We start from the raw sequence: 14,573 nt of genomic DNA on the forward strand, positions 1-14,573 counted from the left end.
GAGGGTAACCTGCTACGTTCAGAAAACACTGATAGACCTTTGAGCACATTATGCTAACCAAGATAAATCAGAGAGAGTAAGATAAGTACTGTATGACACCATTTAGGTGTGGAATCTAAAAAAAGTCGAACCTGTAAAAACAAACAAAAAACCCAGTAAAAAGATGATTACCAAGGAATGGGGGGTGGGAGGATAAGACTGATGGCATTTAAGGATGCAAACTTGTAAATAAGTAAATAAGCCATAGAGCTCTAGCACACAATACAATGAATATACACAATAATATTGTATTAGAATGGTGTAGTATGGGAAATCTGCTTCAATGGCAATCATGTTACAATATATATATAATGTACCATTGCACACCTTAAATTTACAAAATGTAACATGTCAAATTTGTTAAATAGAAAAAAAAGAACAAAGCCTTTTATAAAACTCATCAGTGTAAGCTAAAATTCATGAGTAGATGAGAAATAGGGTATGTGCACAGTCTCAGAGTTTCTCCCTAGAAGTAAATTTACAGCAGAGAAACCTAGCCAACACCATTAACCAAACGATCAAAGTTAACTTCACCAGTAACAAGACAGCGACAAGATGGGCCTCCTGACAGGATGCACTGAGAAGGACACAGTATTACTCTGTTATTCTTGCCAAAAATGAAAAAACATCAGACAAATTCAAACAGAGGGACGTCTACCAGTATCAAAATGTACTGTACTCTTCGAAAGTCAAGGTCATAAAGAAAGACTCAGGAACTATTAGAGAAGGTGGGGATAAAAGCAATGTGGGATTCTGGAACAAAAAGAATAGTAGTGGAAACACTGGGGACACTGGAATCAGGTCTTTAATTAGCAGTATTAACACCGATAGTAATTTCCTGGTTCTGATAACCGTATGATAAGCAAGTACAACTGTTAACATTAGGGGAAGAGGCTGAGGCAGGGATCTAGGGACACTGAAACTATATCTGCAGTTTGTCTGCAAGCTTAAAGTTAACTCGAAAAGGTTCAACAAGTCATGGAGCATGATAATGTGAGAAAATAGAATGTGTACATGTATGTGTAACTGGGTCACCATGCTGTACAGCAGAAAAAAACTGGATTGGGGAAATAACTATTAGAAAAAAAAAAAAAAGGTTCAACAAGTATTTGTTAATTGATGTGGTTGGCAGTTGCTGTAAATCAATGTAAGCGTACTGGTTTTACTTGAAGCATGCATTAAATGTAATATCACTATTTAAAATGGTAATGATCTTGGAGTTCCCCTTGTGGTTCAATGGGTTAAGAATCTGACTAGTATCTACAAGGATGCAGGTCCAATCCCTGACCTCGATCAGTGGGTTAAGGATCTGATGTTGCCGCAAGCTGCGGCATAGGTTGAAGATGCAGCTTGGATCTGGTGTTGCTGTGGCTGTGGTGTAGGCCTGCAGCTGCAGCTCTGATTGGACACCTAGCCCAAGAACGTCCATATGCCACAGGTGCGGCCATAAAAAGAAAAAAAAATGGTAATGATCTTTTCAAAATATTCATACTAAGGATGAACACTGGCTGGTCAAATCAAATCTCAGTGAGATTAACTTTACATTAATCTCGGGTTTTATTTTAATTTGGGGGTGGGGGAGGGGGGGTGTTTGACTGATTGGAATGCTTGGAATGTCCAGGTGACCTCTAACCTCCACACCACCCCAGAGGATTTTCCAGACTGCTCCTAAGACACATTTAGAGAAAGAACAACCAGAACCAGATCTCAGTGTCCCTGAGCTCTTGTTGAAATTAAAACCTGGGAATATACCCAAACTTATTATTAAAAGATAAAAAGACTTTTCCTTCCACTGTGAAAACGTCCCACTGTCATTTACTAACCTGAGGTAGAAACATTTTTCCAGCTCCAAAAAGATCACCAACAATTTTCATGCCATTCATCAGAGGCCCTTCGATTATATTCAGTGGTCGGGGATATTTTTCCTGGTTTAACCTGGCTTCCTCAGTATCCTCAATAATATATTTTTCAATGCCCTGCAAAAAAAAAAAAAAAAAATTAGGAAAAATCACACACACACATACAAAAACCTGGCCTAAGTTCAAACAGCCAACAAAGAATAAATCATGGTAAGACATAAGAGGGTGGGTTTTGGAATCAGACTGCATGGGTTCAAACTCTGGCTCCTATCACTAATTTAGGCAATTTATTGTGCTTCCGTTTCCTTGATTAATATATCACAGAGTACCAACCTTGTAAGGTTATTCTGAAGATTAAATGAGATAACCCATGTAAAGTGCTTAGGTGGCTTTATTGATATAAAGTTGAGTCCTTAGTAAAAGTGAAAAATTACTGAGAGGTGTACTAATAAGTTCAAATCCATAATAAAATATATTTTTTATCCTAGTGCTTTAACAGATTACACAGTAGATAGCTCCTATGAAATCAGTGTGTTATTTCAATGTAATATTGCAGGGCTGATGCGGTGAGAGCAATGAGAATGGGTAGGACCCTTAGAGGAAGTTCAAACCCATGAGGAGGCCTCCACTTATTCAGCCTTCACCAGTCAGGCCCTGACCCTCCAGCATCCCCAGTTCAAGGGTCCTTGGAGGTGGCTGACTAGTTCCACCATCTGAAGTAGGTAACTCTTAAAAGGTCCAAGAAAGTAAAAATTAAATTCTAGAGGCAAAAAAAGAACTCTGAAATTTTCTATACTCACAAATGAGGAAACTGAAGCCAAGAGATTATTGATTTTTCTTCACTTCGGATTCATTTTTTTTTTTTAACTTATTGAAGTATAGTGGATTTGCAGTGTTGTGTTTATTTCTGCTGTACAGCAAAGTGACTCAGTCATACATATATATATCCTTTTTCATATTCTTTCCCATTGTAGTTTATCACAAGAAAGATTATTCATTGTGCCTAAAATCCAAGTTAGAGCAGAAGAGCCAGGACTTGCTTGTTGACCAAATGACAGACAGCACCTGGTCGAGGACCGCACTTCTTGGCCTTGGCACTGCTGACACTCTGGACTGAGTGACTCTGTGGGGAGGGCCTGTGCTGTGCATCGCTGGAGGTTTAGCAGCATCCCCGGCCACTGGATGCCAGTGAAACCTCGCACCCCCAGCTGGGACAACCAAAAATATCTCTAGATACTACCAAAATGTTCTGGAGCCAGGGGTGGGGTAGAGGTAAAATCACCCAGGGCGACCTAGGGGATCTCCTTTGTCAGCGGCTGTCAGCCCCTCCCGTCCGGCAACAACCTCAGCTGCCCCGTCCACACTCACCTTCACAAGGGCATACTCAAGGCGTTCCTCGATGGGGCCGTTCCTCCACTCGTCAGTCTGGATGACCTTCTTCCCTCCTTTGCCCTGAGTCTGGATTGAAATTAGGACAGAGAGGTGGGTACAAGAGGTCACTTACCCAACTAATTAGCAGCCAAAAAAAAAAACTGTATCTTATTCTCTTATATTTTCAAGGCCCTAGTAGCGCATCCAGTGTGAATTAAGAGCTCAGTAAATGTTTGAGGTAAGGAGAGGGAGAGAGAGAGAAAAAAAATCCTTTTGGGTTTGAACTTCTGTTTTTTAAATTTTTTCCTTCCAGTTTTATTAAAATGTATCTTGACTTAAAGCACCTCATAAATTTAAGGTGGGCAGCATATTGATTTGAGTTACATACGTCATCTCCTACACAGACAAAATAAAAGAGAAAGAAAAAAATATTTTCTTAGGACAAGAGCTCTTAGGATTTACTCTCCTAATAACCTTTGTAGGTGATAATCAGCACTGTGAGTTTTACTACGATGTACAGTACATCCCTAGTGCTTCTTCACCTTATGAGGAAGACTGAACCTTTGCACCACTTTCATCCCATTCCCCGTCCCAACACCCTCTGCCTCTAGTAATTACAAATCTGAGCTGTTTTTTGTCTTTCCTTAAAGAGACCATCTTAAGACCAAAGATTTCCAGGACACTAAGAGAAACTGAACCTCCTAACCGATGAGCTTTTAAAATTCTGAATGAGAATCACCACCTCCCACAGGTACGTGCAGAGAGGTTGTGACGAAGCTGAGCCCGAAATCACCCGGAGGTGGGCACACCTCATGCTGCCGCATCACAAGGGAGGTGGAAATACCCAGAGGTAGGCTACGAGAGGAAGCACGTGCCAAGGGCTGAGTGAGGCGGTGACACAGACGAGGCTAGGAATTTTGAGGACACAGTGATCATCACAAGCTGGAGTGGGGAAGAGAGACTTTGAAGAAGTGGACAGATTCAGCAGGAGGACAAAAGTGAGATGGTCATGGTACCCAAGGTGAACTGCATTATCTGTTTCCTGCATCTTGACTGATGGCACTAGTGGCCCAAATCAGAAATCTAAGCAGCATTCTTGACTCTTGATCCATTCTGCACATTCAATCAATCACCTAGTCCTAATGATCACACCACCCCAGTATTTCTCTCTACCTGCTTCTACTTTCATAGTCCAAGTGACTAGCTGGTCCTCACAGCCCAGGCTCACCCTGGTCTCCAGTGTAACTTCTCCACAGAACAAAATGCAAACCTGGTCAAACTGCCCCATGTGAAAAACTTCCCTGTAAGCTCCCACGGCCTCGGGAGAGAGTCCCGACTCCTTGCCATGCCATCCTCACCCTGATCTCACTCCCAGCTTCATCTTTTGCTGTTCTCGGCCACCTTCAACACTGCAGTTCCTTACACTCCCTACCATCCCTTCACCTCTGGCCCTGCACATCCGCTCACTGACCACCATTTGCTCAGTGGCTGGGGCACATCAGGCCCCAGCTAGATGCAAATCCGCCTCCTCTGGCAGGAAGGCCAGCCCTGCGGCTCGACCTAGCACTCACCTGCTCAGCTTTCACGTCTCCAGACCCACAGCTTCTGGGAGGCTTTCCCTGACCTCATCTACCTTTGGACTCAGTGGCCTTCTACCCAAGGAAGCGATGCAATGTCCAGACTCCTGCATCCTGTACTCGCCCTATTAGAGCACCTGCCTACCTGCCACACTCGATGACAGCTGCCTCCACACGGTTCTGTACATCTCACCAAAGCGTAGGCTCGGCGGGAGTACCTCTCTTGCTCGTTAGATATTCAGCGCAAAGCGCAAAACAAGAGTTCAGTAAATATTAGCTGAATGATTTAGTGCTGAACAGGAATGCATCTTCCAGAGCAATGTTTGTGTAGGACAGTAGAGACCAAGTCATAGGGTACCAGAAATCCATGCTATGGAGGGTGGATTTAACCTTTCAGACAGCTGTGGTGGGTTCTGGAGGCTGGGTGGCCTGCACAATTCAAAAATCTGAACCTGTGGAGTAACATTCAAAGTAATATTTTTCAGGAGTTCCTGCTGTGCCTCGATGGGATTGGCCGTATCTCTGCAGCTCCAGGACACAGGTTCGATCCCCTGCCAGGCACACTAGGTTAGGGATCCAGCATTGCTGTATTCATAGAAAAATACTAGTGTGCCACACACAGGGCCCAGGAGAGGTCAACACATACATGATCAGGAACAGTGGGATGTGAGGATGCGCCAAAGACCAGTGCAGGTTTTACCAGTGATGAGAGGCTACAATGAATGAATGAAGAAAACTGCCCCATCTGATAAATAATAAACATGCCTCAGAAAACCAGCATTTTTAATTGGACTGTTGAAGAGCAGCTATTTCAGAAGTACAACACGGCATGCTTTCCAACTAATCACGAGTAGGACATTTTCCACGATCCAAATATAGGTTGCTGTGTTTTACACACTAAGTTGGTCCAGACACCAGACAAACCAAGAAAGCTCGCCAAAACCGAAAGCTTCCAAGCAGAGTGGCCACACCTATCAGGCTGCTCCTTCACTCCTTCCACCTGCACCCACGGCTCCAGAGCAGCTCCCGCTTCGCCAGGGCCCATGGGGACCTGTGTTGTTTCCCATATCAGTCTGGACCAGCAGCATCCAAGGAGTAAACCAGTCAAGAGAAAGCCAAAGAGCATCGTGAGTGTCCACTGGCAACGAGAGGCATCAAGGCCAGGTCAAGGAACAGGAGACCTTTTTTCCAGAAAAGTATTAAGAATATTTCATCCAATAAATCCACTGTAAGTTGAAATACCAATAAGTCGAAAATAATGGACACACCTAACCTTGAAGCTTACAGCTTAGCCTCACCCACCTAAACATGCTCAGAACACTCACATTAGCCTACCTTTGGCCCAAACCATCCAACACAAAGCCTGCTTTGCCTGGACTGTCTCCTATAACTTACTGCGTGCTGTGCTGAGTGGGAAGAGATTGGCTGTGTAGGACGCACCAGGGATGGACCAGCCATTAAGTGCAGGGGTCATTTCTCCTCCTGGCGTGGGGCTGCCCAGCATCAGGAGAGAACCATCCTGCATATGCTCCCCTGGGAACAGATCAAAATTCAAAATTCAAAGTACACTTTCTACAGAAAGTGTACTTACTGCTTCCACACCCCTGTAAGCTGAGGACGTCTGCATTCTCACAACCCAAGGTAATTCAAGAGCCATCCTACCCAGAGCAGAGACCCTCCCTGCTCATGTCCAAAGAGCACCCCCTCGTAACCAGCTGCCCGTGAGCTATGTGACACCGTGACACTGGGAACATTTTTTCACCCCAGATAACTTACTCATCACAGGTCAGTCTGCACCAAATTGGGGGAATTATTTTTCAATAAAACCCCATTAGAGAGTTTAAGAAGATCAGAGACAGGACTCTTGCCATCCATTTTAATAATAATATTGAAAACTGTATCAGATGAAAGTTGGATGCAGACTTCAACATTTAGTAATAGAAAGATAAGCACTCTCTTATGAAGACCAAAAAATATTTCTCAAACCTTATTTGCCTCATAATATTCCTGCTTTCCACGCTCCCCCTGCACTCGCATTATCCTGAGGAGCTGGCAACTTCTGGGAGTTATTAAAGCATACATGTTTTGGTTATTAATTCCTTAATGGTAACAGAAATACCCTTGAATGGAGAGAGCCTACTTGACAGAGGGGTCAATGGCCTGTAATAACTCCTTATGGTTACATTATGAAGGAGGTAACTTTTTATATGATGGATTGTTAAACCCTTGCAATTGCTACTAAGATTTCCCTCTTAATCTTCAGCTATGCCCCAGGGGCAAACCTCTTGACTGTTCAGAAAGATATAAAGAAACAAAAACCTTGTAAATACTGAAAGTGAACATAGACCAAAAAACATGACTGATATTAAATACAGAACTAAACCTTAAAAGGGGATAACCTTTCAGGTTGCCCCACCTGTCCTAAGTAAGAGCTGTCTCATCTGGACCATGGAGGAGATGAAACAGCATTAAGTATAGCACTGGGTTAACTAAGAACATTCTAGTATAACTTCCTGACCAGAGAAGCTATGGTGCTCTTTGGCCTACAGCAGAACCCTGTCTTTGTGAGCAATTAATGAAAGGCGCTCCACAAAGTGGAAGACAGGTTAAGATAAAAACGGAACAGCGTTTCACACCCGTGTCTTCATACCCAAAGAATATTAAAGGGCTAAGCACTTTGTCTACATGAGTAGAAACAATCCTGAGAACAGGAAGGAAATCTAGGGACTGTCTCTTACGTCTGTGGAGAAGCAGAACTTGGCCACATCTGCACTCAAGACCTGAGACAGTCTGTCCTGGGTCCACATGAGAATTGGAAGTGTTTTCAAGGAACTGAGAGAAGGGTCATGTGCTCACTGGCACCGGGTCTGTACCCTGACCAGCTCTGCCTGTGGCTAACACAAACAGTTTCAGAAGTCTAAATCTTGCCACCCAAGTGGTTGATAAATCAAGGATTCAGTTAAACTTAAACTGTCCTATCTTTCTTCCACAACATTTTATTACTCTTTGAGGGAAGAGGAAAAATTAGCAGTTCTGCCAGAGTTAAAGTCAGACGTTAACATGAAAAACATTCACACAGGTGGCAACACACAGGAAAGCATTTCTACCATGTTCCCAACATGCTTTGTGAGAAAAATGTCTTCCTTTTTGCCATTGCTTTCTGAAACAAATTAAAAAGTAAGTTTTTTTGAGGAGTATCTCATCTTTCCTTAAAGTGAATTCTAGGAAGCAGTACCCATGAGATACTTAATAAACCTAGGACTGCCCAACACACAGAATGGAAACAAGGAACTGATTTTTTGGATTAAGTATAATTATTCTCATGTCTATAGTTCAAATGTGTACAGACTTCAAGTCTCGAACTGCAGAACTTTGCCACAACTGGACCAGATCCTAATATAACAACTATACAAAGATAAACATGTAACATGGGAACCAGGGAATAGCACAGCCACCCAAGAAAATCCAAAATAGCCCATTTACATTATGAGGTAAAAAAAAACAGCTAATAAAATGGAAAGATGTTCCCAGTATATTGCTCAACAAGCAGGTCATCACAAAAGCATCTAGAGTATAGTTCTATTTTTATAAAAGTGTGTGTGTGTGTGTGTGTGTGTGTGTGTACACCTATAAGCACATAGTCATTTTGGAAAAAACACACAAACAAAGCTCTGACTGGAAGGTTATAACAAAATCTCAACAGTGGTTAACAATGGGAGGCAGGATTATGAGTGATTTTTATGTTCTTCTTTTGCTTGTTATCTTATAAATTTTCTAGAATTAATATATATAAGTTTGGTATGAGAAAAATTGATTTTATATTTTGAAAGAAATTTAAAGAAATATAAATCCAGAATACTGAAGCAGACTGGGTATGGCCTGTTTCTCCTTCCTTGTCCTTACTACAGCATCTTCTCTGAAACTCTCTGCAGAAACCTTCAATGATCCAAAGACATGATCAGACACTTATATTCTACAATGAAGATCTAAAAACACTAAGTGGATGACAGGCTCAAAGACAGGAAAAGCCATCCGTCAGAACACTTCTCTACCTGAGCGTAGCGCAGGAGCTTCTCAGTGGCCTCGGGGTCCTTGTTCCAGATGAGATCTTCACAGAGCTGGAGAAGCTCCTTGTGGATGTCATCATACACAGGAAGGTTTCCGGCATTCACTATCCCCATGTCCATACCAAACTAAGGGCCAAGGAAAGAAAAATGAGGATTCCAGGGAGGCTCTAAATCAGCGGCCAATGACTCTTTCTGGGAAGGACCAGACAGAAAATATCACAGGTTATGGCTTCTGCTGCAGCCACTCAGTTCTGCTGCTGTAGCATAAAAGCAGCTATAGACAACAGACAAGTTGAGAGGGCATGGCTTTGTTTTAAGGAAACTTTATTCACAGAAATGGCAGCAGACCAGAATTAGTCTCTGGGCTGAAGTTTGCAAATCCCTGCCCTAAGGAAAAACTGGTGTCAAAAGGCAAACGGCTATTGCACTGTACCTGGATTGCGTGGTAAAGGAAAACGCCATGCATTGCTTCTCGAATGGCTTCCATGCCTCGGAAGGAAAAGGACAAGTTGGAAAGACCTCCACTCACTTTGGCTCCAGGTAATGTTTCCTGGGAAAAAAGGTTAAACGTGAAAAGATTTCCTTAGTTTGCCAAAAGCAGCAATAACATCCCTTAAGCTTTATATATGAGTGGAAAGTAAAAAACAAAACAAAACAAAAACATGAAATTCAAAATAATTCAGAGTTTCTCATAACTAGACAGAGATCAAAACTTGCATATCAGGGCTTCACAAAAGTCATAGACTCTCACCTTCCTAAGGGAAAATAAAAAGTTCTGCTTTATCTCTGTATATTTCTACAGTGACCATGATAGGGTCACAATGCACGGTGAGGGTGTCATAAGGTATCTGCTGGATAAATAACAGAGAAAGAAGAAATGGAGTCAGAGAACACAGAGAGAGAGAGAGAGAGAACTAGGACAGAGAAACAGAAAGTAGCCAGTCATTCACTGAAAGGACAAGCTACTAGAAAGAAGACTTCCACAGCCTAAACGAACAAATTCTCTAGTTCACTATAAACTTGACTAATAATAAAAGGTGGTATCAAGTATTAGTAGGCATGTGGAACAAGAGAAACTCTTTTTTTTTTTGCTTTTTTTTGGCAGGGGTGGGGGGCACACCCCTAGCATATGGAAGTCCCCAGGCTAGGTGTTGAATCAGAGCTATAGCTACCACCTACACCACAGCCACAGCAACTCAGGATCCGAGCCACACCTGCGACCTACCCCATAGCTCATGGCAACGCCAGATCCTTAACCCACTGAGCGAGGCCAGGGATTGAACCTGCATCCTCAGGGATCCTAGTCGGGTTCGTTTCCACTGAGCCAAAATGGGAACTCCAAGGAACTCTTGTTCACTACTGGTTAAAGTACAAAGCTAAGCATTTAGGGAAAGAGCTGGCCATTACCCACTACTGTGACCCAGCCATTTCATTTCAGGTACGTGCTACAGGGAAACCCATGCATATGCACATGCATGGAAGAGATATGTACAAGGATGCTCAGGGCAGCACTGCTCCTGATGCACCAGAACTGGAAACAAACCAAATGTCTGTCAATAGTAGAAGCGCTAAATGATGGGATGTTATACATTAATAAAAATGAACAAAGGACAGCTACAACAACACAGGTGAATCTTTAAAATGAGATTGGATAAGGAAAAAAGCATAAGAACCTTAAGATTCTATTTATATTAAGCTCACGAATAGGTAAAATAAACTCTACTGTTTATACAGTTTGTGGCCGTGATGTTCTGTGAAGTCACTGTGAACACTGCCAGCTGGGGAGTGCTGAAAACCACTGATCCCATGGGAAACACGGGGTTAGGTCTGTGAACCTCTGGTCACAAAATTATCATCACTAGTCAATATTTAACCTTGTTTCTCATGTGTTTCCATTTAAAGATATCTTGTTAATATATACTGTTGATTCCTTGACATCAAGCTCACAGCCAACAGCACAACTTGGGCCTAAACAAAAGTTCATCTAACACACATACATCTTCTCATAAGTCACATCATGGCCTTCTTGCGCTCAGGAGCACTAGAGAACACTTCAGCACAATGCCTGGGGGCCATATTTAAATAGAAAAATCCATTATTAAAAAAAAAAAAAAAAGCTCAAAAAATGTGAAAAACATGGCACTAACCAGACCATGGAAAGGGCTTATATTTATAGAGTGAGAACTGGACCAAGAGGGCAGGGCGTGGCCCTTGTTGACTCATCTGGAACATGAGGGTCAGGCATGAGGACCTGTCACCACTCTGCACATGGGAGCACCTGTGCATGGCTGCAAAAGCATCATCAGTACTGATTTCGGTGTCAGAAATAAACTGTAGAGAGTAGGTGAATTTGCGAATACGAAACCCATGGAAAATTCAGATTGGCTGTGTATACAGAAATGATAAAATTATAAAGAAAAGCAACCAAGTAGTATCATAAAACTCAGGATGATGTTTCCCTTATAAAATTCAGAATAAGAGTGTAAACAGAAAGGGAAAGGAGTTCCCATTGTGGCTCAGGAGGTTAAGAACCTGACATAGTGTCGTGAGGATGTGAGCTTGATCCCTGGCCACATTCAGTGGGTAAAGGATTTGATGTTGCCACAGCTGTGGTGTAAGTCACAGATGTGGCTCGGACATGGTGTTGCTATGCCTGTTGCATAGTATGGCAGCTGCAGCTACAATTTGACCCCTAGCCCAGGAACTTCTACATGCCGAGGGTGTGGCGAAACTAAAAAAGAAAGGAAGGTAGGAAGGAAGGAGGGGAGGGAGAGACATGAAGGCACCAGCATGTTCTATCTCGGGACCTAAATGAAAGCTATTATATATTTTGCAATTGATTATTTATTATAATCTCTATTTTTTATATAATCCCTAGTGTGTTTTACTTCACAATGTAAAAGCGTATATAAAAGAAAAATAATAATGACCCCTAAATTTCAGAAAGCCAATTTACTGCCTAAGAATAAGAATGTCAGCATTCCCTGCCAATAAATATGTATGTTAGCTCAAACTATTCACTGGAGCCATATGATAAACCAGAGAAATGTAATGGGTAGAGAAAATACTCATACTTACTTTGATGACTTTTGTCGCATAGATAAAATTAACAGCATACAAGCTGTGTTCCTCCATCCCAGTGCCAATGGTGAGGATATTAGGGTCAAAGATGATGTCATTTGGATTGAAGCTCAGTTTATTCACAAGTAGATGGTAGGCCCGGGTGCACACTCTGATTTTGGTGTCTGTTTCTGTTGCCTGGGGAAGGGAGCAAAAGACATAATTTTAAATCGAAAAATGAAGTGTTATCTATGAAAACCAGAAGGACATTTCACTTGTCGAAAGCACTGAAGTATCAACGTTTGGCTTTGACAGAACCAAATGCCAAGCAGCCTCTAAATATTTATCGCATTATCTCAGAGGGGAACTGGTTTAAAGTTCTTTTGCGTTTTCATCAGCACCACAGCTACACTGCTTCTGTAGGAATCAAACCTTACACATATGGTATATTAATAAATAGGCTTCTTATAATATGCAATAAAAATGCAAATATTACTAAAGAATAAATTAAAAGACAAGTGCCCTTCTTCACCTGCCTGCAGTCCCAATGCTTCTGCCGCCTCCTTGGGTCTTCCTGAAGTAACATTTTACATAGAGTCAAAGAAAGGAATTTATTTTCCACCTCCACCCCCACCCTCCATCACATCAGCTACCCAACATGTGCTTTAAGGCCTCACCCCATTTTCTCTCATTTGCCCCCTCATTGGCTCTGCTCTCCCCACTGTTCCTTTGATGTTCCTGAAACCCAAGCTTGTCCTCCGTCAGGGCCCTTCTGTTCACTGCTGCCACCACCCAGAACACACCAAGACGTAGCCCTGTGCTTCGGGTCTCTGTCCAAAGGTCCTTTCTCAGAGAAGCCTTCCTTAGCCACCATCCTCCAGGTAGCCCCACGGCCACCCTTTCTGCCCTTTCCACTTGTCCTCAAGGCATCTGTCCTTCTAGACATTATATTTATTTGGCCACTTGTTTATTATTTATCATGAGTCCACCCGAGCCAGAACCAGCCTTGCTGTCCCCACAGGGCCTAGAGCAGGACCCAGCTGAGGACATGCCCAGGGGCTACTGCTCAAGGAATAAACGAAATCGGCTTTGACTCAAAGCCTCTCTGACTGTGTCGTGCAATCTGTCTGCAGGTCACATTTACAACCTCAACAAGGCTTATTCAACAAATTATATTCTGAATGATTTCTGGTTGTATAAGAAAAACAAATCTGCTCTGAAGAAAAAAATGAATACTTGCTATTACTACAGTGGTTCCAAAAAATAAGTCTCATAGCATTCTGAATGAATGTACAAAATGTTCTTGAAACATGGCCAGCACCACTGAATGAAATGTTGAGTCTCCTAGGCTGACAACATTACTTGGAGGGAGGACACCCCGGACCAGATGTGAGCACCAAGTGCGGTAAAGAATCAGCTCCGACAAAAAAGGGAGCTCTCTGGGCGGCTGCAGGGATGAGGGTGAGGACATTGCCCTTATTCAGGGGCTTCAAGGAGGTCCCATCCTCCAGAGAAAGGGGCAGGGGGGGAATTAAGAAAAGAACTCAGTCTTCCATCTAAGCTTTTGGTTGCCTGCCCACTTTGGTATTCCTAGTCAACAGTTCTCCTTGGCCTTGATCACTCCCTGTTTTCTTCAGCTGGGAGGTGTGGGGGGGACTTGGCCTCCCTGACCAAGAGGCGAAGGGAGGGACACCAAGGAGAGGCCTCTGCAGCCCCACTGCCCCAGGCTTTAGGGAAGGCAGCAGGTCCTGGTCTTTCTTGGCTGAGTGTCTTCAACAACTCTTTCTTCTATTAGTGATGAAAATAAGGTTAAGACCAAGATGTGGGCCCAAAAGAAAGTGGTGAGAAGCAGGCCACCAGGCGCTGCCCTCAGTCTTGGACTTAAGCTACCCCCTCACAGAGAGCCAAAGACAGTTCCAGGTTCTAGGTTCATGTCCCAGCTAAGCTCACTAAGAGAGAAGGCACAGGAGTTTGGGGGCACCAGTGTTAGTATTTGCAAGTAACCTCATAGGTTACTACCAGTTACTACCCTACCAGTAGGGCCTGGTCATTTCTTTCTCTGAGCCATGAACGACATCTCACTGGACAGGAATTCACTTCTAGGCCAGAACAGAATCACCAACTACCAGCTGCGCAAGGAAGAGGCCCCTGTCAAACTGTCCGGCCAGCACCTGTACAGTACCTGCTACACTAACAGAAACACAGCTGGTGTGTGTTGAGTAGACAACAGTCTAGGATGCACAGAGTCTCGATGGACAGGCCTTTGCCAGGAGCATATCATGTTAGATTCTCCAAAGTTCTCTGTCCTGTTCTTTAGCGGGGTTGTGAGATAAACATGCTAATAAGCCTCGGGGCTTGAGGATTTCACAGATCCAGAAGATTCTCAACTCTAGTGGCACGTGTTGATAATATGGAAGGATTTTTGTTTTCTAGAATCTTCTGATCCATCATCAGATGTGCTATTCATTGTGCCACTGGCCCTCCTTAGAAACAGTGTGTGCAGACCAAGCATACTGTTTTCTAATATTCATACCTGAGCCTCACCTGAGACCAGTTAAATCAGAATCCCATGATGAGACCTGAGCAACAGTATTTTAAGA

General features: G+C 43.0%; 1 protein-coding gene across 2 annotated transcripts in view; it reads right to left on the minus strand.

Moving 5' to 3' along the window:
• The window catches only part of MTR (5-methyltetrahydrofolate-homocysteine methyltransferase), a 105,535-nt gene that overhangs the window by 37,351 nt on the left and 53,611 nt on the right, over nucleotides 1–14,573 (minus strand). For both annotated transcript variants that reach the window (XM_047759699.1, XM_047759698.1), the window contains exons 16-20: nucleotides 11,992–12,171; nucleotides 9,347–9,463; nucleotides 8,899–9,039; nucleotides 3,267–3,356; nucleotides 1,863–2,015 (exon numbers count right to left, since the gene is read on the minus strand). In XM_047759699.1, the coding sequence (XP_047615655.1) occupies nucleotides 1,863–2,015; nucleotides 3,267–3,356; nucleotides 8,899–9,039; nucleotides 9,347–9,463; nucleotides 11,992–12,171 (681 nt within the window). The remainder of the gene's footprint in view (nucleotides 1–1,862; nucleotides 2,016–3,266; nucleotides 3,357–8,898; nucleotides 9,040–9,346; nucleotides 9,464–11,991; nucleotides 12,172–14,573) is intronic.

The sequence above is a fragment of the Phacochoerus africanus genome, chromosome 15, assembly GCF_016906955.1.
Source record: "Phacochoerus africanus isolate WHEZ1 chromosome 15, ROS_Pafr_v1, whole genome shotgun sequence".
Lineage (NCBI taxonomy): Eukaryota > Metazoa > Chordata > Mammalia > Artiodactyla > Suidae > Phacochoerus > Phacochoerus africanus.